This window comes from Notolabrus celidotus, chromosome 15, assembly GCF_009762535.1.
Source record: "Notolabrus celidotus isolate fNotCel1 chromosome 15, fNotCel1.pri, whole genome shotgun sequence".
NCBI classification, from domain to species: domain Eukaryota; kingdom Metazoa; phylum Chordata; class Actinopteri; order Labriformes; family Labridae; genus Notolabrus; species Notolabrus celidotus.
In genome coordinates this window covers 29,357,239-29,383,844 of record NC_048286.1, presented here as the reverse complement: position 1 = coordinate 29,383,844, position 26,606 = coordinate 29,357,239, and the positions used below count along the sequence as shown (strand labels likewise).

At 39.8% G+C, this 26,606-nt stretch overlaps 3 protein-coding genes and 1 long non-coding RNA gene across 17 annotated transcripts in view; 2 read left to right on the top strand and 2 right to left on the bottom strand.

Moving 5' to 3' along the window:
- The window catches only part of ctnnd2b (catenin (cadherin-associated protein), delta 2b), a 237,275-nt gene extending 225,285 nt beyond the window's left edge, over positions 1-11,990 (bottom strand). For 2 of the 11 annotated variants that reach the window (XM_034702134.1, XM_034702144.1), the window contains exon 1: positions 11,806-11,990. In XM_034702134.1, coding sequence (XP_034558025.1) covers positions 11,806-11,827 — 22 coding nt within the window. In that variant the 5' untranslated portion in view covers positions 11,828-11,990. Of the gene's footprint in view, positions 1-4,693; positions 4,979-10,028; positions 10,172-11,174; positions 11,262-11,805 lie in introns of those variants that run through there. The other 9 variants (XM_034702133.1, XM_034702143.1, XM_034702136.1 and 6 more) reach the window with 8 other exon arrangements.
- On the top strand, positions 11,883-24,274 carry pkia (cAMP-dependent protein kinase inhibitor alpha). Of its 2 annotated transcripts, none has more exons than XM_034702152.1 (3): positions 11,883-12,024; positions 17,727-17,917; positions 20,789-21,559. In XM_034702152.1, the coding sequence occupies exons 2-3, from the start codon at positions 17,755-17,757 to the stop codon at positions 20,857-20,859; spliced, it is 234 nt and encodes a 77-aa protein (XP_034558043.1). In that variant the 5' UTR covers positions 11,883-12,024; positions 17,727-17,754; the 3' UTR covers positions 20,860-21,559. The 2 variants fall into 2 exon arrangements, with proteins under 2 accessions (XP_034558043.1, XP_034558042.1); XM_034702151.1 differs by lacking the exon at positions 11,883-12,024 and adding an exon at positions 15,542-15,820 and having other exon boundaries at positions 20,789-24,274.
- LOC117826227 lies at positions 20,688-26,291 on the bottom strand. Of its 2 annotated transcripts, XR_004633995.1 has the most exons (4): positions 26,095-26,291; positions 25,900-26,004; positions 24,632-24,774; positions 20,688-21,206 (listed from the first exon to the last, which is right to left on the bottom strand). It is a non-coding gene; the product is annotated as an uncharacterized LOC117826227 (long non-coding RNA). The 2 variants fall into 2 exon arrangements; XR_004633994.1 differs by having other exon boundaries at positions 25,900-26,291.
- The window catches only part of lyn (LYN proto-oncogene, Src family tyrosine kinase), a 24,844-nt gene continuing 22,952 nt past the window's right edge, over positions 24,715-26,606 (top strand). Inside the window, exon 1 of one of the 2 annotated variants that reach the window (XM_034702148.1) lies at positions 24,715-24,856. The gene's annotated coding sequence lies outside the window, so the exon portion shown is untranslated. The remainder of the gene's footprint in view (positions 24,857-26,606) is intronic. The other variant, XM_034702150.1, reaches the window with a different exon arrangement.

Here is a 26,606-nt window from a genome sequence, read left to right as displayed (position 1 = left end):
ATCATGTTTTGGAGTCAGATATGATTACACACCAAAAGAAATGACTGCCAAACCTGCACACACAAAACAAAGTTTGTAATAAACCTGAGAAATCCCTTCAAGTGCTTATAATGTTTTCATGATAATGTTTTTATGATTTTGTCCTTCCCCCCTCTTTTATCTTTTGAGCTGAACTTAAGAAAATGGACCTCTCTCAGGGGACACGGGATAATGTTGTTTGCATAATCCAGATTAAACTGATCCAAAATAAAAAACTACAATAGCTTGGACAGCACAGAGATAAGGCCTCTTTCTATTTTGTCTTGCTCTTATGCATCTTTCGATGATGTCATGGTGTTACATCATGCACAGTATAAATTTGGTAGAGATGGTTGTCCCCAGGATCCTGTTCAAATTGATGTGAGATAAAAATGGTTGTAGCAAAAGCTTTGCTCACATAGCCTCATTCAATGGTACTCCAAGAGAACAAGTAAGCAAAGTACCAATGTCAGCCCCCTGTTATGATTACAAAACAGAAAAAGAGAGAATCTGAAAGGTTTGAAAAATTTAAGTAATTCAGAAAAGTGTTTATTTAAGGTTATTTTTGGCTTTTATGTCTTAATGAGAGAGATCTGAAAGTGGACCGAGTGGGAAACTGGGGAGTGGGAGTGGCAGCAAAGCTCTCAGGATTGTTGGAAATCTCCATCTCTCCACAATTTCAGCACAGCATGGTTTCCCCATGAAACCAGGTTAAAATCTCCAATCAGAATGTAATGAATGAATGTAATCATGTAGAAGAAAAACTGCAGATGCAACCATAGCTGATTATAATTGGGTTGGATTCGGCATGCTTGTGAGGTTCTTTGACGAAACTGACTGAAAAATATGTTCAGTTAATGTATTCATGTATTTTTATCTAGCAGAACTATAGAAAACTACCATAAACTATTAATCTATATACGTTCTTACAACAGTTATAATCATTATTAACTTATGTCCCCTCTTAGTTTGGGTTTTTACAGATTCTAAGGATGTAAAATGTTTCAAAAATCTCCAGGTATTTACATCATAATAAGATAATACACTGGTGTTAACACTAACGGGCTATTTTAATGTAGAAATGAAAGGGTTAATGTTTTGGTCTAGACCGAGCGATCAATATCTACAGTAGGAGACAGACTACAGGTGAGGTGTAGGTGTATAGGTGTAATAACTCACGACTCAAATCTGTCCCGGTGAGAATTTATGAAGTGTTTGTCCACATCACATACATCAACTCCTTAATGTAAGAGCTTAATGAAGCCTGCTGAGGCCGCGGCAGCCGAGGCGACTCTTTAAAGATGGATGATAACTCGCTCTTAACACTTCTCCGAACCGCGCTGGTGAGCATCACTTTCCAGACTTTTCACCAGGGACGTAGCTGTGGGTCACTCCAGCATGCAGCATGAATCATTGGCAATTAGGCAGAGAAATGGAGAGATGGGTTTGGGTGCGTGAGACGGGGCGGGGGTCTCTATCACACCCCAGAGAAACAGGTAAAGCTTTGTAAAGACTTCCTGTAATGCTGCTTGGGTTGTTACAGGAACACATGCAGTAATGTTTGTGAGAAGCAGCTCTTTGATCAGTTAAATGTTGTGTGACGAAAACAGTGTCTGGCAGCTTCACCTGTTAGTGTGTTTAGTGTTTGGAGCTCCGCTTTGAGATGTTGCACATGTAGCTGTGGTGGGTAAACTGTTTGTGTTCACTCCTGCAGAGCAAATGAACACTGAAGAGAAGGGCTGAAAGTGTCTTTATGTTGACGAGTCACAACATGAGCAAAGAGCTTTTCTTAATGCTATCTGTTTTGGGCAAGCAGCTAGGCGGTGGCAGGTTCTTGGTTCCCCATATAACAATCTGACCAGTCTAAAGGGGTTTGTGTTTTAAATCATGGTTTTGGCCTTTGTGTTGTCAAAAGGAGGATCATTTGAACCATTCAGAAACTCTCTGATAGTCGGTAGCCTGCTTCCGGCCGTGGTATGATCTCGGTTTACTTTTCCACAGCGATTCAGAGCGTGTTATGTTAATCTACAACTAATACATGTTACTGTTTATCATGCAGACATGATTACATGAAAGAATAGAGAGGAGGAGATGAAATACACGGCCGATGAGCAGGGATCCTGGAAGTGCTGTAAATGCCGGAAATGCAATGCCGCCAAGCGGACCAATCACAGGGCTTACGGTCCGCATCGATTCTATGTGTAGTTACATTTTGGAGGAGGTGCACGTCAGATACATGCGTAGGCCTCTGCGTAGGTACTGGAGCTACAAGAACCCCCGGCGAAGGCTACACTGGCGATTTGACGCAGAAGTATAAATCAGCATAGTAGCATAAGTTGACAAATGCTGTCTGGTGTTTGTCCTGGAACTCATCTGAGCTTATGTTCTTTTAATATGTAACAGAATATCAGTGAAAAATATTAGTCTATTCAAATCCCAGACAGTCTACTAACTACAAACCTATATTTTATCATGTGTTTTGTGAAAATTAAACCAGCAGGTTGTACAAATGGTAGTGATTTTTAGAGATGCTAGAAGGTGAATTTTGTCACATTTTACATAGTTATACAGGCTAGCTGTCATGATGTTCCAAAGCAACTTATTCCCAAATGGTTCAATACTAAAATTTAGGGGGGCTGGTGGCCTAGCAGTCTAAGTGCCCCACGTATCGAGGCTATAGTCCTCGTAGCAGAGGTCGCCTGTTCGACTCCCGGCCGGTCAACCATTTGCTGCATATCTTCCCCCTCTCTACTTCCCACATGTCCTGTCTCTCTTCAGCTGTCCTGTCAAATAAAGGCGAAAAAGCCAAAAAATATAACGTGTCAAATCGGTTTCCCAAGTCAGGCTAACATTAGCAGAGCTTCAGTCCTCTTTCCAGGTTAGCGTCCACATGCCTGTACTGGTTATTGCTTCAGTTGAGTGGTCACATGTCAGTTTAACCAGACACAGCATACAACCTTATCTCTATGTTATACATCAAAATACTGACAAACCATGCTGTGCTAGGAGATGCCATCAGTCATCTGTGATTGTTTACATCCAGGTAGTAGAGCATTATAGCATTATGGCAGTAGACATTAACCAGAGCAACAGCTGCAGCTAATGTTGAGTGGCTGCTACGGCTTACATATGACAAACATTTCAGACCTACAATAACAAAAATACTAATAATTCCTTTGTATGATAATTAAACTTGATGCTGGCGAGCAAGGGTGACAACAGTTAGTAGTTTGGTTGACTAAACCAGTCAGCTGTATCTATCACCTATGAGTTATATCTTTAAAGGATCACATGCCAATGTTGATTGTGACATTTCTGAATATACACTTCCAAAACATGCCTGAAAACTCATAATAAGACATATCAATGATATGATTAGATTTACTTGGTGTTGAAATTGAGACATTGGTCCCTCCATTGTCTTAGACTCAGAGACTAAAATCTAAAAAACTATCAGCCTCAATAGATCAGTAAAACTCAACACAACACCATGACAACTGAGGAATGTCAGAGAATGTTTGTGAGCCAAATCCACTGATCTTTGTCATAAACATCTGTCACAACATGTTGTACATGCACAAATAGGCTGCTGCTCATTAACCAGCTTAATAAGAAATTTCACTGTTGGACACAATCTCCTCTGGCAGCCTAATCAGACCCCCCCTCTCCTCGCCCCCCCTCCATTAAACTTCTTACTCAGGCTGGGCAGCTCCTCCATCTTGGGAGTGATCTGTGATCTCTACAGCACCAAAGCTCATAAGAAAAAACAGGAATTAACTTTAAATGAGCCATCATAAACCCATGGTGACACTCTGAGGATACACTGAAGGGCTAATTCTGCAGGCACATGCAAGGCCCTAATTTCTGCCAGGTCACAGAGCAGAAATCTACAGACAATTACCACAGCTAACATTAGGATCCTCTCTGCTCAGACACAGTAGCTCATCTAATCTTTGCAGGGAGATGAATGGGATTAATTAATGTACAGTGGGGAGGAGAAAGAGCCTGGAGGTGATGGAGGAAACACTCTGTGGTGTTTTTACTGGTCAACATGGAGCCCTTCAAGCAGGCTGAAGCCGGAGCTGGAGCTGCACTGAGGGCTGCAAGGTGCTCTTCACACAGCTCATGTGCGCCTGACGATGGGCTGGGGGGAAACCAAAAATTCGGATCGTCCACGCATCGCCCTGCAATGGCAACACAAAGACGGCAACGACGCGCTGCTGTCAGCTGTGATAATCGCAGGAAAATCACAAATTACGCTTAATCTGGAAGCGTTTTCACATCTGCCAACCCCCCACTTCTCCTCCTCCTCCTCCTCGTCCTCCGACCCCCACACACCCCAGCCTCTGCTTGATAGATGGAGAGATGGATGGATGGCGAGTCTTAGCTGAAATGGGGGGGTGGGAAGGGGTTCCATTTTCACTCCACGGCCAGTGCGAGCGCACCACAGCCCTTTAGCGCATCATCATAATAAAAACACACACAATCCACACCACACCTCAGATTTAACTGACATAAACCCGCAAAACATCTGGCACACACTCCGAGCAAAAACACACCAGACAGCCATATTCCTTACAGGCTGTCTCATTCTGGCGTTTTTCAGGCATTCACACAGATGGGAGGTGTGAGACGAGTGGTATGAGGAAACTGGGATGACATTGCGCCTGCTTACTGTAAAATAAATTCCCCTCTGGTGGATGGAGAGCCTCCGTTTTTTCCCCCTCTTGACTCCCCTCCTTTCCGACGAGCGAATCCCCCGATATTCAGACCATGCAAGCCAGGTAGTAGTCAGTCATTTCCACCCTGCGAAGTATTTGGTCCAGCGCGGTGTGTGAGTGAGTGAGAGAGAGGAGAAGACGAGGGCGAGCCAGCATCCGAGAGGAGAGAGGAGAGAGCCAGCTGTGGGGAGGAAATGAGGGAGGAAGGAGCGGCCGGGGCCGGAGCGCTGCGCACACACGAGAGGGAGAGGAGGAGGGAGGAAGAGCGGCAGTGGTTCGCTCTCTCTCTCTCTCTCTATTTTTTCTCTCTCGCTTTTTTTTTCCTCTCCCTCTCTCTCTTCTCTCTCTCTCTCTACTTCACAATACAACATCCCCCCATCCCCGCCAGACAAACTGACAGACGGTTTGGGTACCAAAGTATCAGCAGCGACACCCACTGGCGATGAGAGGAATTACGCGTGCCACAGAGAGGAGGAGGCAGCAGCTGGAGAAGAGAGGCTCCGTCATTGTGGGCCAGTAGTAGTAGTGCAGATATCCATTTAGCCTTAAAATGTGACGTATTAACATTAAATTCCAGCTAACAGCATTACACAGACAAAATATATGACACTACCTGCAGACTGATATGTGATATTTTAGTGTTAAATGTAATAAAAGGTCTCGTTAATGTTTTAATTATGTTCATTTAGCCTTCAATCAAGCTGAATGACTGACACCTGTGGCAGCATGAGTGGGATACATAACAGATCATCTTTGAAGCCACATTACTGATCCTGATCAAATTTTTAATACTGAGTATGTGATGAGTATCAATCAATACAAAGTCCTTATCCAATATTTGTATTTGTCTAAATCAGGGGTTCCCAAAGTGGGGGTCGGGACCCCCTCGGAGGTCGCGAGACACTAATGGGGGTCGCGAGATGTCTTCCAAATTTTTTATTTTTTATAAGTAATCTAAATTTGCATATTTTATCCATTAATGTAAAAATGAGGAGTTCACTTGCAAAAACAGATCTCAGTTTTTATACATTTTCAAAAAAAATATCCTTTTAATATAATTTTTTTTATAAAGTAACATTTTTAAGATACAGTTAATTAGTAATGTTATTTTGACTTGGTAAAAGCCACCCAACTTCAATTGATTGATAATACCTAAAGCTAGTAATAGAAAAAAATGTGTTTTTTGAAAAAGATTCTCAAATATTTAAAAGTGAGTTATCTGTTTTTGCAAATTAACTTTTCAAATATAGACACAAATAGTAGTTACATTTGAAATAAAAACCCTGCAAATAAGTACATTTCATTAGTTGTCTGCCTTTCTTTGTTGCCAGATGACTCCTAAAGTTAGGGTTAGCTAACAGTTAATTAGCAAAAGGATAAGTTGCAGCAGGTTAATTCACAGCAGGACAGGAAACACAGCCACATGTGGTAAACCAACCTGGAAGTATGAAGCAACATTTAACCACTTGGGGGACAGTTGGGGTCACAAGTCTTTGGCACCTATATTTTGGGGGGGTCATGGCGTGAAAAGTTTGGGAACCCCTGGCCTTAATGACAGAGCTGCACGTTGTTTCTTTAGAAAAATAACTAAAGTAAACATATTAACTAAAAGATGCCCTCAGCTTAATCTATTTAACTTAGTCCAGCTAGCAATGTTTTAAAACTCACAAATTAAATCAAACGTCTACTCAAAATAGTGTTAAAGTTTTGTTTATCTTCAATATTCAGTCACAAAAATAAATCCCAATCTACTTAGTGCTGTATTAAACAAACAAATAAAAAGTACATACTTGAAGAGGAATCTTAGATCCAACAAAAAGTGTTGTAAACAGCTCGACTAGACAATCACAGTTTGAAGTGAGGATCAGCAATGACATGGGACAAATGTTAGAGCTCCAAATGTCTTCTGTTAAATAAACAGCAGTCACATCATGTTATGTCACTTTGTACGTTGTCAGAAACTTTGCTGTACAGCTCCAGTAACCCACGGCATACTGTCGATCCAAAAGCTCCAAAAGATGAGAAAAACATGCATTCTCTACCCTGGGGATGAGCTGGTGGTCCAAAGCGATGGAACCTTCTTTGTAATCTTTTTGGCCTTTTACTCTCTGGAGGATATTTATCCTTTCTTTTAAGGTCTGTAGTTTGTTGCTTTGGTGCAGCAGGCTTCTCCTCTGTAACTTTGGTGAATGCATTAAATTCTGTTGCATGTTTATGTTTTAGATGTCATGTCAAATAGGTAGTTTTGAATGCAGATCTACTTCTACCTTTAAATGGTCATATATTGCATTACAAATGACTGTTTGACTGTTTGCACTTTCTGTATTAAAATATTTTCACACTATTGACATTTTAGCCACAGGGCTGCTAATGCTTTACCACTCATGCATTTGCATTCTGCCACAAACTATGCTCTAAGACCGCCTCTCATCTGATTGTAGAGATCAGGATTGGGACATCCCTAGTCTTCATCAAACCAAATCACAATTTGTTTGATTTTGAGTAATATGTGCAGCATAAATAACAGATCAGATTCCAGTTTCTTGCACAGTCAACAATATGCACTTGTGCTGAAACAAAGTGAGAAACAAAACTATCTCGTATATAAGCGTACCACTCTTGACCTTTCACTAGATTTAAGTATAAAACTAAACAGATCAAAGCTAGCTGAATTTTCAAATGGTTACAGAAGGATACTTCAAACCTTTACATAAAAAAATATTGTCAGTTGTTATATTGTCAGTGTGTGCATACATTTAGAATTTGAGATAGATGAATGCATGTTATGTTAAGTCATTAATTCCTCTATATGTTTCACATTTGCTTTATTTAAATACATTTTTTTTTTTTGTAAAAACAGTGGGAAGTAATTTGGTCCTGTTGTTAGCAGCAGCTCTATACTGTGAAATGACCCGAGAAAAATATGAGTCAGATTCATTTCTCCTCTCCCATTTTTGTTTCCAACTTGGTATCAGATGTTTGCCCGTTCTTGGTTTTGATTGGTTGGTGAGGAAGCACTGACAATGATGAATGTAGTGGTGTTCCAAAAGTTGAACTTTTTCAACTGAGAGTGACGTGGCTGCAGCTGATGCAGGCTGCGGCATTTCTGCGCTTTAGGATGCTGTGGACACAGGCCCTAACTGGAATGATGAATCAAAATCAACGTGGACGTAGCCACAATTATCGCCTCTGTGTTTGATACATTGACATTACTGCTTACATGATTCAATATTCAGGTGAAAGGAGTTTGAGGTATAACAACAAAATATCCAACCAAAAATAGTGTGCCCAGCCAGAGTGAATGTAGAGGAATAGTCCATGTGAGGGGCGTTAGGGAGAGGTGACTGACTGTTTTATAAGCAATCCTCCCTTGCCACTTCTGTGCAAAGGCTTTGTCTGACCCTAGCTTTGAATACTCAAGTCAGGAGTACAAGACTTCCTGTAAACATGGTATTTCACCAAGATGAGCATGGCTTTGCAGGACACAGCAATGATTTTTGCACCTGAACATTGTCAAACTAACTTCTGCTAAAATGTAACAAAATAATCCAAGTTTGATTAGATTTTGGCACCAAAATTGTTCAATTTTAGGGCATGATTTCAGTTATTGTAGTATAATTAAAAGTTGTGCTGTGTTGATTTAAGAATACAGTCTCCTCATCTAAGAAGATTTTTGTTTCTGTATTTAATCAAGACAGTCTTTATGTTAAATTCAAACTCTCAGACTGTTACTGCAAGTCATCCCACCCTCTTCTCCCCAGTTCCAACTTTCTCCACCCTCCTACCCTCTAAAGGCTGTTAAAGCTCCTCCTCCCAAAAAAAGAGGTACCAAGACACCATGCTTTTAAGGAGCACCTCATCTTCACGGTTCACTTCTACTTCTCAGAGCGTCAGATACACCATAACTTGAACAAATACAACAAAAAACACTTAGTGGCTTTGAATTGTCAAGAATATAAGATAGAATATGCACATACACCAAATCAGGACAGAGCCTTTACCAGAGGGAGAAGGAACACAAGAGGAAGCTGGGAAAAGTTTGTAACCCAGTTGAACTGAGCTCTGTCTCTCCTCTCTCTCTTCTGTCTCTGGCTCTGTCTATATTTGTCTCCCTCTTGATCTGCGTCGCTCTTCCTTTCAGCTCCTCTTTGTTGAAATCTCTTTGTTCAGTCGACTGTAAGCTATTTTCAAATGCCACAGTCGGAGGCATCAGTAGCAAACTAAATCTTGCACACATTGTTCTAGCATGAGCCGTTTGCTTCACTGCACAAAAAAATGACTTTGGATGTTCTGCAGCCTTGACAGAGGAAGAAGCAGCAGTTTGTAGATAAAAGTCCTCAACGAATGGCTTTATATTTATTTATGGTATAACTGCACATTTTGAAGACCTCTTTATGTGTGCTGTGAGCTCTGCTCTAACTGTTTCTTTGCAGTCTACTCCATCTGAGCTATTCTTATCTTCTGCTGCTCTAATGACCTGACGTCTCCGCAGGGATCATTAAAGTTTCATCTGACCTAATCTAAAAATTGAAGTCCCCTTAAGCAAGGCACTTGTCTGCTCCAGTGAAGCTGCTCAGTGTCCATCAGGAGGGAAATGTGTTAAAGTGAGAAGCTGCTTGGAGGTGTCAGTGTGTGCGTGTAAATGCGTGTGTATGAAGAACAATGCTGCAGGGAGGAACACATTTAAACCCATGTTAACATGAAAGAATCTGTCAGCCTGTGGGGATCAGAAAGAAAGGCGACAGTGGTAAAGAGACAGCGTGGTGGAAATGTAGCGATGGGTTTCTCGTTTGAAAGTGGTTGCAGAAACAAAGACAACATCCAGCATACCTCATTGGTGCATGGTGACATCATGCAGAAAGGGAGAGAGGAGGAGAGAGGCAGAGAGTGAGAGAGGGGCTGTGAAGTCAGGACCTACAACCTATCAGTCTGTGTCTAGACGGAGGATTAGTGTTTCATGTACATCACAAACACTTTATCCTTCATTTGCCCGTCATCATCCTTCTTTCAATCTACGTGCATACAGGGTTGATTGAAATGTTGCTGTTAAATCAGAACGCCTGCATCCCTCAGTGCAGCGAGCAGATCTTTTCTTTCAAACTGATAAATAATCTCTGACATGATTTGAAAGCTTGGCTTATAGACCCCCATTTGCATCTGAGAGGAGACGATGCTGTATGGCCTCTACTTATTTTTCCTTGTGTAGCCATAGAGGCAGCATGGCTATATGTTCAGTCCACACTTCTGGTCCAGGCTGAAATTTCACAACAACTTTTTGGATGCACTGACCTGGGTTATGGAGATATTGATGTTTCCTATGGAGGCTAAATCCACTGACTTCTATGATTCCTGACCTTTCCTCTTGCAATGTCCTGAGGTTGGGAATGGAAATCCAGATTCAGATGATCTTTAAAAGACCCACAAGAGTCCAGCTTTGCAGAGGGAGCACACAGAATGACACAATCCTTAAAGACGACAGCATCAGTAGAATCTTATCCAAATTAAACCAGTCTTAAAAATGAACGTATGATAAATCTATTCCTTGATGACAATTTGTTAGCAAGAAATTAGATTCCCATTCCTGTCCCACATAACAGTGGCTGAAATATGTAAAAACAATCTACAGCACAGCAGTGTGACATTAAAGCAGCATTGAAGCTTCCTACCTTTAGCATTAAGTTGGAGGTGAAGGGCCACTGTTTTATTTATGGACAACTGGTCTACCAGTAACCTTATCATGTGGAGTATTGCATTTCATCATTATCATGTACAGTTACTTTTATATGCTTTCCTACATTCAGGTGCAATTTAAGTTTTAAGACTCCACAGTATTATTACCAGGGGTGGAAAGTAAGAAGTTAGATTTACTGTAATTAAGTAGCTTTTTTTATAACTTATTTTATTTGTATTTATTTATTTATTTTTGTAGTTTTAAATCAGTACTTTACTTTATTCGAGTTAGTTATTACAACAAGTACATTTTAAAATAACTTGACTACATTCACAGACTGGTAGTTTTACTTCTACTTAAAGTATCATCAATGTCAAGTAACTCTACTTTTACTTGAGCAGATTGTTATAGCAATCTTTCCATCCCTGATTACCGCCACGAGTACTGTCAATGTAATGCCATTTATTTTCTACATCTAACTGTTGTTACTGAACTTACTGGACTTTTATTGCTGGAAAATATAATTTTGGTAAGAGGTTCTGGTGTAATGTGGGTGACCAACTCAATGGGCTGTCTGCAAGGACAGAAGACGATGAGACAAGCTTCCAGTCCAAAGAATATTTATTGTACGGTTTGAACTGGTTTAGTCTGTTGGAAATGATCTAACAAAAGGTACATCAATCATGATAGCTATTCATTCCAACAAACTTAACTATAAATAAGGCAAACTAAGACACTACACACTTTAAATAAAGGCAACTCACAGCCCAAAGACACAGTTGCTCAGTCATGGAGATGTAGGAGATAAAACCAGCAGCCAGCTCCATTGTTCTCACAAAAGGGCTCACACAGGTGAGCTGGCTGTATTTTATGAGCTCTGGAGCTCCTCCCACTCGGGCTGCAGGTTCTGTTCTTATATTTGACTTGATGCTCTTTTATGAAACTCTGAGTGTACACTGTTATTGTGGAGCAATGTGACATCAGAGCCTACTTTGGAAACAAAAGTTTAACATTTCATCTTCACACATAAGGGTTTTGAGTGAAATGTCTCAACTGATTTGTCACTACTTGGCACACACATTGATGTCTCCCCATGGATTAACTTTGTTCCATAAAATCTCAATTAGATTTCTCTCACTACAATGCCAGCAAGTCCCACCTTAATGTTCTGTGATTGGCTCACACCACTGTGCTGTGATGAGTGGTTCTCATTGCCTAAAAGTTTGTATCAATCATTTTTAAAGAATGCCTTTTCACTCAGGGTAACAGGAAGTTGCAGATAACGTCCATATAAAAATCAATGTTTTATCGATTGTCTTAAACTCTAGTTGTACATGTGATGAAGCAGCCTCAACATATCCAAACTGGGATTGTTCGCCAACGTTAACATCTTACTTGCAAAAGGATTAGGTGCCATGTAGTGTAGTCAGGCTCAATTGTCGAGGAAGGTGGTAGGAAGGCAACAACTCAACAAAATGCAAAGAAAAGTAAAGCAAATTAACTCATAATCAAATTAATATAACGCACATGCTTGAGGCAGCACGGCCTCCTCTACCCCTGCAAAGCACACTTCTGCCAGCTTTACAGACTGCCCAATTACCTGATTGGATGCAGGTGAGTGGGACACAGCACCACACAAGAGAACATAATTTCAACACTCTTAAATGCAGAAGTCTAAATAAACTTCCAAATTAACCTTAGCTCATCACTATAACTAAATGAGTTTCAAACAGAAAAATATGTTTTCCAAAATCAACATATATGGATCTTGTAATTTAAAAAAAGGCTTGCTTGACACAGTGAAATAGTAATAGAGTGTATGAACTTATTAACCTGTGTATCCATTCCAGCAGTAGGAATCTGCTGTTGCAGTCATGTATGGGATCTGGTGCTCACTGGACCACTTTGTGCACCTCTATAACTGATCTGTTGAACTCTTAACTCTACAGACCTCCTTATCTATTTAATTATACAACTAAAAGTACAGTTGACAGATGTGCTGATCTACAATATTTCCTGGATATATTATGTATATAACGTTTCCTCAGGAGGTATTTCTCACTTGGACCTTTTCTCTTTTACACAAAGTAATATTTAACTTGTTTCAAAGTAACCACCGTATAGTAAAAGGAAGCACCCTTTGTTTTAATAAAAAGCTGATCGACACATTTAGTCTGATTAAAACTGAGATTATCATTTATTTCCTGAACCGTTTCGCCCTTGTTGGTGATTATATAAAGTAGACTCACGTGTGCTCATGTGAAAGCTCAACACATCCTCCACGGTCAATACCTGCTGTGGCCTTCACTGCAGTCAGAATTCATCCTCTTCAGTAGAAGCAGCTTGTAAAGATATTCTTCCATGTGAAAGTTAAACTTCATAAAAATCAAGGAGCCTGTTAAAAGCTCAGGGCGTGGAGTCTTTGTCAGCGGGAGACAGGAAACTTGAACATTTATTGAAGACTCTTCTGAGAGACAATGCAGATTTTATTGATCCTACTGAAGTGCCACAAACCAAATATCCACAATGTGATGTGCACAGCTGTCAACACAGAAACCAGAGGCAAGACTTAAACTGATGCATTCATGCAAGAGCTTGTTTTTAACAGTCAGAGATGCTTGTTTCCTGGAGCACCAGGCATCATCAGCACAAACTTGTACGATTTTTCTTAAATTCCCAGGGGGGTATGTTATTCCCCTTGCGAGGAAAACAACAGCAGTGTTAGTGGTATCCTCTACTGAAGAAACTGTACTAATTAAACAAGGTAGAAAAGCTCCAAAACAGAAGTCCTTCATTCCAAAAGGTACAGAGCTTTAACAGCGAAATGTAATCAGAGAGTCAAAGTCATGTTCTGCATTTGTGGTTTCTTAGAAACATTACTTTTTTTAGTCTGTAAGGATGAAGGGATGTTTAAGGAGTATCTCACCGCTGACACTGCTCAAAGTGAAGCTATAGTTTTACCTGTGAGTAAAATTAGGTGTTCACTTCAAGATAAATCTGTTGATGGTGGTGGGGAGGTATATTGAATAAGAGAGAGGGGTGAAATTGGACAGCAGACAAACCAAGGATTAAGGTTATGACCTCTAATCTTGGTTCAGGTTAAATCTTTAAGCAGCAGTTTGGGGAGGTAAACTAATCAAAGGGAAGAGAACCAGGAAAATGTATAGATGCCATATATAGATTTGGTGATCTCTGATTGCTTTATTCTAATTTAAATGGTACTAACATGATTTCAGTAATTCTGCAGCTCATGGTAGGGTGTGTGGGCTATCTGATTCTCACCATTTGGTGCCACTTCTAAGTGAACTAACTCAGTCATCAGCGCCATCATGTGGAAGAAAAAGTATTGCATGCAATTATATCCTCAGTATCTTGTTTCCAATCTTATTTCCAGAGAAGCAAAAAAAAACAACACATTGATGAGCAATGTGTCACTGAGCCTACAGCTGTTCTTTCTCTCATTTCCTCTAAAATGAGAGATTTGTCCAAACTGAACCAGAGATTTCCTTTGGACCTTTTATCTAGATACAAACTAAAGGAGCTTAGCCAACAGCTACAGTGTTCCTGCCTGTCAATCAAGTCAGCTGTGCCTCTCATTGGAAGACTCGTAATCTCAATATTTTCGAAATTGCCGTGTTACCACTATCCAGACTACACTTGTTTTTTGTACCAGGCTGTAAACATGTTTATTTCTGCTGTAGAGATCGTCTTTTTTGAATTGGTGTGTATGTGGTTTCCAGTACTTCCGGAGCCAGCCTCAAGCGGATCTTCGATGACATGCAGTTCTTAGCACTTCCGCATTGGACTCATATTTTTAGACTGGAGGTTGCTGCTTGGATAAAACAAGACATTCACTTAAACCGTTGCAGAATTATAGACAGTGGTTTGTGATCATGGTTTTGAATTGTAAATAGTTTGGAAGGCAATTGATCTTTAAATCATTTTAAAAGATTGTTCCAAGAATCAGGAGCACTATAGGAAAAGGCAGATTTTCCAAGTTCAGAGTAGACTCTGGGGACCTTTAGTGTATGATCTATCACTCTCTATTGTACCCATGATGCTTATATAAGTAAAACTCAAGACCTACCTTTTTAGTCTTGCTTTTAACTGAGTTTTATTCTCATAACAGTTTTATTTATTCATTTATTTTGGGCGCGGCTGGGGCTCAGTGGGTAGATTCGGTCGTCTATCAATTGGAAGGTTGGCGGCTCGATCCCAGCTCCAGCAGTCCCATGCCGAAGTGTCCTTGAGGAAGACACTGAACCCCAAATTGCTCCCACTGTTGTTCAGAGGTGTGTGAATGTGAACGAATGAGATCAACTAATACTGATGGTTCCTCACTACATAGCAGCCTCTACCATCAGTGAGTGAATGGGTATGAATGGGTGAATGTGACGAGTAGTGTAAAAGCGCTTTGAGTGGTCAGAAAGACTAGAAAAGTGCTATATAAGTACAAGTCCATTTATTTATTATCTAGTTCAAATTTAAGTCACTTTTAGTCTATTTTATTTATTTATGTACTTATTTTTTTATTTTTTTTTAGCATCTTATTTTCTTTCAATGGTTTAATATTTTAGGGTCTTATTATCTTAGAAAGGTATTTTATTTTGGTGATTTTAATTTCCTGTGTTGAGTTTTAACATCTTATTTTTACCTCCACTGTTTCCTCATTAAGATATCATGAGAGCGTTTCCTCAGTTCGTTCAGCAACTTCTTTTTTATTTATTTTTTATTTATTTTATTTTTATTGTTTTTATTACTATTGTTGCATATATTGTGTTCTTAACCTTGGGAGTCGGTCTGGGAGTGGGACCTTTTTCTTAATTTATTCTATTTTGGCATATTTTTATATACAGCACTTTGTGTTACAATAATAATAATAATTTATTTACAATGTCATTGTATGAAAAGCGCTGTATAAATAAAGTCTGATTGATTGATTGATAAAGTGTAATCTATGAAAGAAAGATGTAAGAAAGCAGAAAATGCAGGATTTCTCAATTTCCGAGGTGATCTTGAACGCAGCACGAGCCTCGGTGCTTCTCTGCGCTCTCTCCTCGCATCCTTTTGTGTTGTCTGTCCAATCAGCGCTCAGAATCGGTTTGCTGGCCTCTGATTGGTCACGAAGGAGGAAGATGCGAAGGCCATGGAGAGAAGACAAGAGACTTCCCAAACCATCCCACTGATGTGACATGTATCCGTGGATTAATGTCATGTTTTGAGTCGTAATCAGGTGTACGGTTGTGTGTGATAACCTCGTGGACGCTGCTCGGGTCGGATTGTTGTTTGGTTTGATTTGTTGAGTTGAATCGTTTGATGTGATGTCGGGCCTGTCGAGCGGATCTGTAGGTGAAGTCACTCCCTAGAAATGTAGCTCGGGGTTACAACACTATCAGAGCTATCTCTAAAGGTAAGAGATGAGTTTAAAGTCGGATTAAGGAGCAATCAGAGGATGCTATTAGTCATTTTAGGACCTAATCTGAGAGTCATGAAACAGATACTTGATCTGAGGGCCTGTTATTGACGGGCTGCGTAGTTTGCATTACTGCTGCACACACATGAAATAACTCTGATGTCTCAAGGGATGCTTTTACTTCATACCTGCCAACATTGGACTGTGCAAAATAGGGAGATATTCAGCCTATACCCAGCAACCCCGTCCATATATAACCCTGAACTGCAGATTAATACATTTAATAAACAGATATATACTTTAAATGTCTCTTAATTTCAAGGTTTGCAATAAAATATAGCAATCTAAACATACAAAATTAAAAAAAATGCATGTCTTATAAATATGACAAACTTCATGAACATGTTAAAGAGTGAGAGTAGAGTGAGCCACTGCAGTGAGGAGTAACACACACATATGCCAAGTAGAGTGGTTTGTGTTGACACCATATTTTGATGTTATTACCATTATAGTATTATCTCAATGCAGGAGTCTCTGTAACATGAATCTACATCTCTATGTGCTTTTTAAAGCACATATAGACCTTTATTTATTTATTTATTTATTTATTTAACCAGGTAAAAGACTCATTGAGATTTAAAACCTCTTTTTCAAGAGTGACCTGGCCAAGACGGCAGCACAAAATAGGTTACAGCACACAACAAGCACACAAAACAACACAAACAAAATTTGTCTGGTTCCTTTAAATCATATTTATCACCTACAGCTAAATGTTATATGACCTATAGTAACCTCTGCATCCTTAGCCTCTGCTGCTTTCTGCTCTTTGTGTTCGTTTCTGTAGAATCAGCAATAATGTTTCTGGGTCAAAATCCCAATATGTAGTTTTTAAATCAAATTTTTAACTCCATTACTAGCCATTAAAATCAATATTTAGTACATTGGTGTTCTTTAATTCTCACAGATCATGGTTCAATGAGGATTACTCACTCGTTTTTTATGAAAATTAATGTTAAACTTTTTAAAATGTACATTGGAAAGCCCTAAATATAAATACAATAGTTTTTATTTTTAATAAGTGATGTTGATACATTAACATGACACCTCTTCTGTCACATGCTGCCCATATTTTTGTGCTGCATTTAGCTGGTTTGGAAGGCATACATTGCCTGAAATAGACTTTTAAAAGGGTCAATTTGACCCGCAACATAACAGGAGGGTTAAAGAAGGAAGAGATTTCCTCTGCGTCTCCACCTGAGGTTATCAGGTAGAGTTTAGGGATTTAATAACTTCACCTGTGATATTGTGATAGTGACACTGTCAGCACTCTGTCATCAGATTCACACAGCTCTAAACTCTCCTTATGAACTTTAAAGAGGATGCTGCGTTATTGCACATCATAACATAAGTTAGCAAGCAAGAACAGGGCTAACCCACTTTAATGAGGGATGGATCAAACCTTTAAACAATGCAGAAGTTTGTTGAATTCATAACAATTTGTCTATTTCAAGGTAACCCATCAGATTGAATGAGCACGCAAGCCCCCCATAGAAGTTGAGGGACACTCATTTGATTGACATCAAGGTTAAATAGGGAGATTATCAACTCCCGCCTAAATCGGGAGTGTTGGAAGGTCTGTTAGTGCTTATAATGGTGTGTTAAAATAAAGGCCTTGCACATAGATACTGTTAACCTGCAAAGTACAGTCATGTAGCATCCTTTTCTTTTTAGATCATGATAATAAATATGCAAAAGATGCTTTTTAAAACAAGTAAATACAGAGAGGGTCTTTCAAGCAACGCACCCAACCTTCATGTTGTGTCTTGGTCCTCTATCACATTGATGGATCTGACTCTCCAGACCTGAGTGTGTTCAGCTAAATCTCACTGATACTGTCTTGCAGGTGTTGCCGTGTGGATGATGCCCGAGCGATGTCTGATGTTGAGGCCACGTACGCAGACTTCATCGCCTCCGGCAGGACGGGACGCAGGAACGCCATGCATGATATCCTGCAGAGTCCCACTGACCCCGATGGACGAGAGCTGCCCCTCACGCTGTCTCTGTCCCAGCTTCACATCAACGCAGGAGGAGGAGGTAAAGTGACGTATAGTGCTGAAATGTTTTACTTTAGATGGTCAGTCTTATAAGTATATAACGCAGTAAGGTGTTCGATTCAGTTGGAACAGATAATGTCAGGGATAAGTGGCTGAATTCAAAGATGTAGAAACATTTTCTTTGGTTTATGTTCTCATTTACTTGGCAGCTAAATGGGTCATCAATGGCATGTGTTGAGTTCAAGGCTTTAAGACAAAGTAGCTTTCATTCTCATTCCATATCTACAAACTTTAGATTAAAGTACACTTTCTAAGATGCTAACTGTTTTTAAAGTTGTTTTGGTGTAGCTGTCTACCAGTATATAAGATTGGTCACATTTTATAACAGAAGTTATTTATCCACATAAAACCAGCATCGCCCTTGTAGCTCTTTACACTAAACCATCATTCTTAACAAGTCTTTCAATCAGTAAGTTTAAACATTCCTGAAACTCAGATTGGAGATTAATATATATTTAAACAGCGGATGTTATGCAGTAATTTTTTACCACTGGTTCGAAAGCTTGATAATAAAGTATTGTTGACCAATCTGTCAAATTGCTTGAAGTTGACAAGCTGCCATTACTGTGGTGGTGTCTCCCTACTTCGTCCGTGTATTTGAACCAAGTAGCAACCTCCGGCCACGAGAATTGAAGCCAATGCGGAAGTGTTATAAACTGCAGTTTCTCAAGTGTCCACTTGAGGCTGGCTCCAGAAATATTTATTTATTTTATTTATTTAACCTTTATTTAACCAGGTGAGTTAATTGAGAACCAATTCTCATTTGCAATAACGACCTGGGCGATGAGGCAACACAGGTGGCATGACAATAAATAAAAGACAAAACAAGAAATAGAGAGGACACACAGAAACCTATAGACAGAACAATACAATACAAAAATATGACAGCAGTGAACAACTTAAAAGCAATTTAAAAGCAAGGGCAGTGATGTTGAGTTATGGGGTGTATTAGTTTTTTGAAAGTGGCGAGTGGAATGAGAGAGGTCAGCTTTAGGGATTGTTGAAGGTGATTCCAGTCATTTGCAGCGGAAAACTGGAAGGAGGTGCGACCAAAGGAGGTCCGGGCTTTGGGTGGGATGAGTTTGATAAGGCTACTTGAGCGCAGGCTACGGTTTGTGCTGTGAAGTTTGATTAGTGACTGTAGATATAACGGGGAATACCAGGAACCACATACACACCCATTCAAAAAACAGCAGAAGTAAACATGTTTACATCCTGGTACAAAAGACGAGTGTAGTCTGGATAGCTCATTTGTCGATCGGCACACACTGTACAGGGGGAGTTTTTTTTTTCAGAACTCAGCTGTTTCAACGATGTTAAGGTTACAAGCTTTCCATTATGAGAGGCACAGCTGACTTGATCGACAGACAGGAACACTGTAGCTGTTAGCTAGGAGGCTCAAAGCCCGCCTCTCTACCTCACACTAGCTCGACAGCAGTTCAATCAGGAGAGACACAGCTAAATGTTATTTATTACAACTTAATGAATAATGAAACTTGACAGAAATCTTTGGCTTACGGACCCTATGGGGATAATTTTGTGAGCGTGGGATGTGTGAATTTGGCAGCAGAAGAAATCCCCCTAGAGTCCAGACTCTGGTGGAAGCGGGTGAGCTATTGAACGAGGGAGAGGAGAGTTAAACAACTGCTGTGATTGCTTTTATAGTCTTCCTGTCTGAACTTTCGCTAGAGCTACATTTAGGTTGACTTCAGCATTTCCAATATGGCTCCCGTCAACGATTGGCTTCAAAACAGCGCTTCAGAAACAGATGGGTGACGTCACGGATCCTACGTCCATTTATTAGCCATCCATTTATAGTCTGTGATTTAAACACAAGCGGTCTCAAAAATGAACAATTTTATACTCTGACCATTTCTTTGTACGTTGCTTTACTTTTGACAACGATGTTAAGGACATGAGGAAGAACCTGTGAAGTTTTGGAAGAAAAAACTGTGCACAAATCAAAAATCATTATTTTTTACAAATGATTTTTTTAGGGTTTTTGCCTTTGTTTGATTTGACAGCATGAGAGAGAGACAGGGAATGAAGGGAGAGAGAAGGAGAATGACACGCACCAAGTCATGTCAAGGCCAGGAATCGATCCTACAACCTGCAGATGTAGCTGTGTCTAAGCTGATCATGCAAACCAAAGAAAAGACCCTGCTGCTAAGAGGGGAACTGGGCAAAAAAAAACTGCTCAGGTTTGATACTCAGCATTTAACACATATCACAGCTGAGTCTCATGAGAATGTTTTTAACAGATTATTGTAAAAAAAAAAGAAAAAAAAAAGAAAGATGAAACTCAACAGATCCCAAAAGACATCGATTTTTAATTTCCTCTCTTTGGACATCCCTGACTTTATTAAATTCATCCTAATCCATCAGTCACTGAGAGACAAATGTAAACCACAATTCTGTGTTTGTGTCTGTTTTTTAATCTGTTTCTTTCAGTGTCAATGGAAAACTTTATTGCCAGCCATGCATCCCAGAATAATGACTGTAGTTAAAAAGTTAATTATTACTCAGACCCAGAGTTAAAGCCTAACTCCTCAGGCAGCAGTATTTGCAATGATAGTCATTATGCACAATGCTTAGGCTGCCTCCCCCCCCCCCCCCCCCCCCCCCCCCCCCCTCCCCCCCATTGTCCAATCAGATGAAGAATATTGATCTGTGGGTTTAATTGCTAACAAACTATGTTGAAGCTGTGGACAGGTGAGAATGGCTTCAGGAGAAAAAAATGCTATGGTGTCTTTTTTTTTTGCAATGCTTTGTCTGATCTGATACGAAACCCTAAAAAACATGGACTTAAAACTTGTTATGGATGTTTGTAATTTGTCCCTCTGTCCTGCAGATGGAGACGACGCCGAGGACAGCCAGAGCTCGTCCTCCGCCCACAGGGATTCAGAGCAGAGGAACAGCTAGCCATCCACACACTCCTGCCCGTGGACGGAGAGCAGCGTGGGGGATTCCAGCCGCCATCGTGATGAACCAGTTTATCCACAGTGGGCTGATCGCTGGAGGCTAGCACTACTGGTGCTCATGTGCCTACATAAGCATGGTACTGACCCCCCCCAGAATCCACTGTAGAGGTGCTGTGCTGGGATATATTCACGCAGTGCTCTCATGTTCCTGTGGCTCTGCTGTCCACTTGATAAACAGACTGATGGCAGGAGTGTATTCAGAGCTGGTGAAAGCAGAGAGACTCATCTGTAGCTCTTGTACAGCTGATTTTACTTCAGTCGTAGTTAGTGAACACACAGGCTGGATGGCTGGAATGAAAAGAGAAAAAGAAAAAAGAAAAAAAGAGTTTAATAGTTGTGCTGACAATTTGTAAGACCACTGAGACGTGCTGATGTAATGGCCCACAGTGAGAGTAGCATGTTTAGTAGTGATGCTGGTAGAGATTATATTGCCAGTTAATGGCTTGTGCTTCCTTTAAATTGACATTACTGTGGAGGGAATTGAGCGACTCAGCTGAAGTAGAAAAGGAGAACACTATGGACATAAAACACTGGGGCTTGACTACTTTATATGTGGGAAGGTGTGTACACTACTTCTGTTGTGCGTCATGAACATAACACAGTGATGTGGGACTGGTTTGTAAAAACAGAAGATAACCTGAGATGATGGAGCCGTGTTCAGTGAACCTATAATACACATACAGTGAGCATGGTAACATATTTTATAACTCAGTGGTTTAAAAAAAAAAGAACTGATGGTGGTGTAATATCTTTGGAACTGTTTATACTTTAGTTTTTTTACTTTTCTAATAATGCCATAATAATAATAATAATCACAACTTTGAGGGAGATTGAAAATATGGAAAATACACTTATTCACTTTCCAGCCGAGAGGGAGAAGAGAGGATTCAAACTGCTTCATGTCTGTATGCTGAATATGCAGCTGAAGTCAGCCAGAGGGGAAGCTTAGCATAACTCAAAGTTGAAACAGGGAAATAGCTCGCTTGGGTTTGTATGAAATCTTATACTTGGACCAGTTACACGGCATCAAGCAAAGACTCCAATCAATCAATTTTACATCTAAGCCACATCATTGATAAAATTACATTATATCTCCCTTTCCAGTTTTTATATATCGCTAGGTCAAGAGCCACAAACTCTTAGTATAAAGGTTACTTTTGATTCCTTCTGACATGGATAATCATTTGTAACTCTGCTGTTAATTTCAGGTTTCCTTTTTAAGTGTATTTGCTGGCCCACCTTTTGTCTGCAAGTGTTTCTCCCATTAACTGTATATAAAGATGGAAGACATCTCCACCCTTTCCCACTGTACACAAAACTGAAGTCAAAATACCTCCTGCAACAGTCACTGACATACTGTGGCACCGGCATCAATTTAGAGCCTGTTTTTGAAACCGCCTGCCACATACTACCTATGAATACAGTATGCAGTATATACTTCATACTGCGTTTGAAGGTAGTATCATAGACAGTATAAAAAATGGAAGTAGTATCTGTGACGTCACCCATCTGTTTCTGAAGCGCTGTTTTGAGGCCAATCGTCGGCGGGAGCCATATTGCTGCTGTCGAGCGATTGTGACGTAAAGAGGCTTTGAGCCTCCTAGTCAACAGCTACAGTGTTCCTGCCTGTCAATCAAGTCAGCTGTGTCTCTCATTGGAAGACTTGCAATCTAAATATCTTCGAAATTGCCGCGTTATAAAAAATTCACCCCCCTCTATCCAGAGCTATCCAGAGTACACTCGTCTTTAGTACCAGGCTGTAAACATGTTTATTTCTTCTGTAAAGATCGGCTTTTTTGAATTGGTGTGTATGTGGTTTCCAGTACTTCAGGAGCCAGCCTCAAGCGGATCCTCGATGAACTACAGTTTTTAACACTTCCGCATTGGACTCATATTTTTAGACGGGAGGTTGCCGCTTGGTTTGAAGGTAGTATGCCATATGTGTATCTGTTGGATCTGTTTTGTAGTGTGCTTGGCCAGGTGCCTCTGGATTTTCAGTTTCGAAAAGCGGAGGCAAACGATGACCAAGCTGATAGTGACTCTAACATGCACCTGTACAGAAGCTATAGTTCTCAAAATAGATCCACTCGACCCCCACTCCAAAAAAACACAAAACTTAAACCTACCAACCACAGATCCAACAATATGGTTATTGAAAGATGAAGACGACATAGTTCCTCCTTTCTCAATTTGTGCTTCCAGCCATGTTCTTTGGTTTCATGACAGTTATTTTATATGTGTAAGAAAACACTGTTGATTTGTTACCAATACAGATAAGCTAGGTGAGCAAACAGATGGGCCTGTGTCCACTAACCACTTTTTTTAGCACTGGCATTAGCCCTGACCTTGACTTTAGAGCACTTCTCACCAGCTATGTTACTAAAGTTGTCCCGCATGACTTCTGCTACCCATAGTAGTGACCTTTAAGACTATTTTCAAAATGCTCTGTATGCTTTATTTTTCACTATAACAATATAATAGTAATAGTACCTCTAAACCATTTTAAATTTCCCCGTTGTGGAACGAATAAATGACTATCCTTTCTTATCTTAAAAACAAGTGTGGTTAGTTTCCCTCCTCTACTGGCCTCCACCATTTTTGTTGACAAAGCTGAAATCAGAAGCCCCACCCCCTCTTGATTTTGAAAGGTTGGTATTGGACGGCTGACATTAACTAGCATGAAAAAAACAGCTGGCATATGGAGCCTTTTTGCACATTGGACGCTGCTCTGCATTGGTTTTGTGTAAATGGGTGCTGCCTGTGAAAATAATGCTGTCAGTGGACACAGGCCCTGAATGTACATACATGAGACCACTAGGAATCCTTTTAATGAACTCTTCGTAGTAAAATGAAGAAGGGTGTTTTCCAGCTACTGAAATGTAGATATGCAATACTCAGTGGAGCTTCCAGTAATTTAACATGTTGGGGTGAAATTTCCTCTTAAAGCTAATCCGTATTCCCACTTTACATAAAAAATGGAAACCTCCCCTAATCACGACCCGCAGAGACCATCATGCATGCACTGTTGAAACTTTTTATTTTTATATTTTGTCCCTTGTATAATCTTGCTGTAATACTGCGACGTAAACGTGTCTCATTCTGACTCATGCTGACGATAACACTGCTAATATAACTGTGTTTTATAACACTCATTCAATCAGGTTTTCAGGTTGTAAACTGCCATGTGACCATGTAACTCTCTCACCTGCAACAACACTGTGTGACCCTGCTGTTCATAACTCAGCATGTAGACATAAAGCAGGTGCATGATTCTGCTTAATGTGTCTGTGTTTGTCTGACTGCCTATAATCATATTTCTACATAATGTGTCAAAACAAAATAAATATCTGATCACAGTTGTGTGTTTCTGGTCTTATTGTGATTCTTTTATTTGGCCAACAGGGGGCTCTGTTTGGTAAAAAGGACACACGACACTTAAAGTATGGAACATTAAAATGCTGTATAGATCATATTAAAGTATTTATGATAATTTTTAACAATTTAAAATAAAGCATTTGGTCAAAGTTACAAAGGTTATCAGCCTTTCTCATGTAGTTTTTGTAAATACCTCAATGGGATTCTGGTTCTTATTCTGTATTGTTTATTGTCAAACTCAGACCTACTGCAGTATAAACTATTGTGTTTTAGAATATACAGCACTCAAAAGTCTGTGTGTGTTGCTGGTTATGCAAATAATCATTAGACAATAGTACCAGGAAGTTTGAGCAAGAAAAAAATCCCCAGCTGGTTTCTCTTAAGTTCCTCATTCTGGGTGGCAGAGTGAAACAGTCCATTGTCGACCGGCTGACCCGCTTGTCAAGAAGAATACCAGCAGTCTGTCACTCCATCTGTCAATCTGATGAGAAACAAAGAAGAAATCTGAGGAGTGTAACGGTGGATGAACTGCTTCCTTTAACTGAGGACACACACCAAGAGAGGTAAGCACACACCTTCCAGAGATGTGCATCAGGTTGTTGTGCTCTGTCACAGACTAAAGAACATACCTATTCACACAAACTACAAGAATAACATGCAATTGTATTATGCCAAAGTAAACATTTTGGCTGATTGAACATTTTCATATATTGATTCAAGTCATAAAGTAACTTTTATTATTTTATTGTGTAAGTATTTGTTGGATTTCTCCTCACACTTTTTCATAAATGCTTCTGATGGTTTCAATGAGCTTCATGGAGTTTTTAATGTTTGAAATCAGCACCTCTGATTAACAAATAGTAGTTTGTAAGTTGTGATAACTTAGATAAGGTTAGAATAGATCGCCTTTGAACTCACTTTTAGGTGGCACTGCAGTTTAATGTGTCTCTTTGTAGGATAAAACTCTGCTGTGCATTTAATTCACTTTCCTCCTGTCCTCTATCTCATTTCATGTTTCATTCCTCTCTAGCCTTTGACTCCGTTCAGTAGTAAAAGAGGAAGTTTAAATGTTGGTCAGAGCATACCCAATGTGTGTGTGTTCATGTGTGTGTTCATGTGTGTGCCTGAGCCCCTAATCTGTTAAGAGCCTTGGTTTCCGGCTGTTTGCTGACTGTCAGGTTAAAAATATAGCAGAGGCACTGGACCAGTCAAGCAGACAGCCAGAAACGAACTGCCAAACTGTTTTTTCATTTTATAACAACTTCACATCGGCTCCCAAACATACCCTAAACTATCTATTTAGACGCTTTCAGAACACAACACTGAGATAATGAAGCATGAAGGCTTTTTCTTTCACAACCTGTGTGCAAATTATCAGACTGAGGTCAGCTGCAAGCTTTCAAATCTACCATTTTTTCGTAGATAACAGTCACTGCAAAGATGTGGTCGGCTGCTGTGATAGATTTTAATGTTTTTATTGTTTTATATCTGCATCAAAAACTCACAGTAGCCACATAATAATCTCGACTTTTTATGGATGGGTTTCCCACATTTATACATCCTTGTTTCCCAAATGATGACTCCACATGTGACCAGCTTTACTTACGTCATTCCAGACATCATTTGCTGTATTTCCATTGTCCCCTCTGACAGCTGTTCATTCAAACTGCTGACTCCATTTCTCCAACAATTGAGCCACAGCGTTGTCTTCCTTGTTTTAGAAACCAGTAGTTGATTCAAACATTGTGTGCTCCTGCAGTTGTGAGGCTGAAATGTAATAATACAGCTGATCATATCTAACCTTATAAATCAATCTGGATTAAAATTGTTATAGATGTAGAAAGGAGTGGGAGGACCAAGGTGCAGATTAAAAAAAATAAGATAATTTAATAAACTAAAAACAGATATAAAACAAACTTAATCCAAACTAAATCCAGGGAATGAAAAAAATACTGGGAACCTGGAAGACATCATGAGCACAATGAACAGGCACAGAAGGGAGGAAACACAGAGACTAAATAGACACACTGGGTAACGAGTAAGGACACACAGGTGAGGACAACAAGGCACAGGTGAAGACAATCACAAAGGCGGGAAAACACAGGAAGTAACACTAAACTTAACACTCAACTCAACTGAACTTTATCACCTTTCATACATAAAAACATGCAGCCCAAAATGCTTCACAGAATAACAGAGACAGAAAACAACAGCAATGGTAGAATTATAAAAGGCATGATTATAAATAAAATACTTAAAAATAAAATAAAATCAACACAGTAAAATTAATAAAATAAGTAAGAGTGGAAAGAA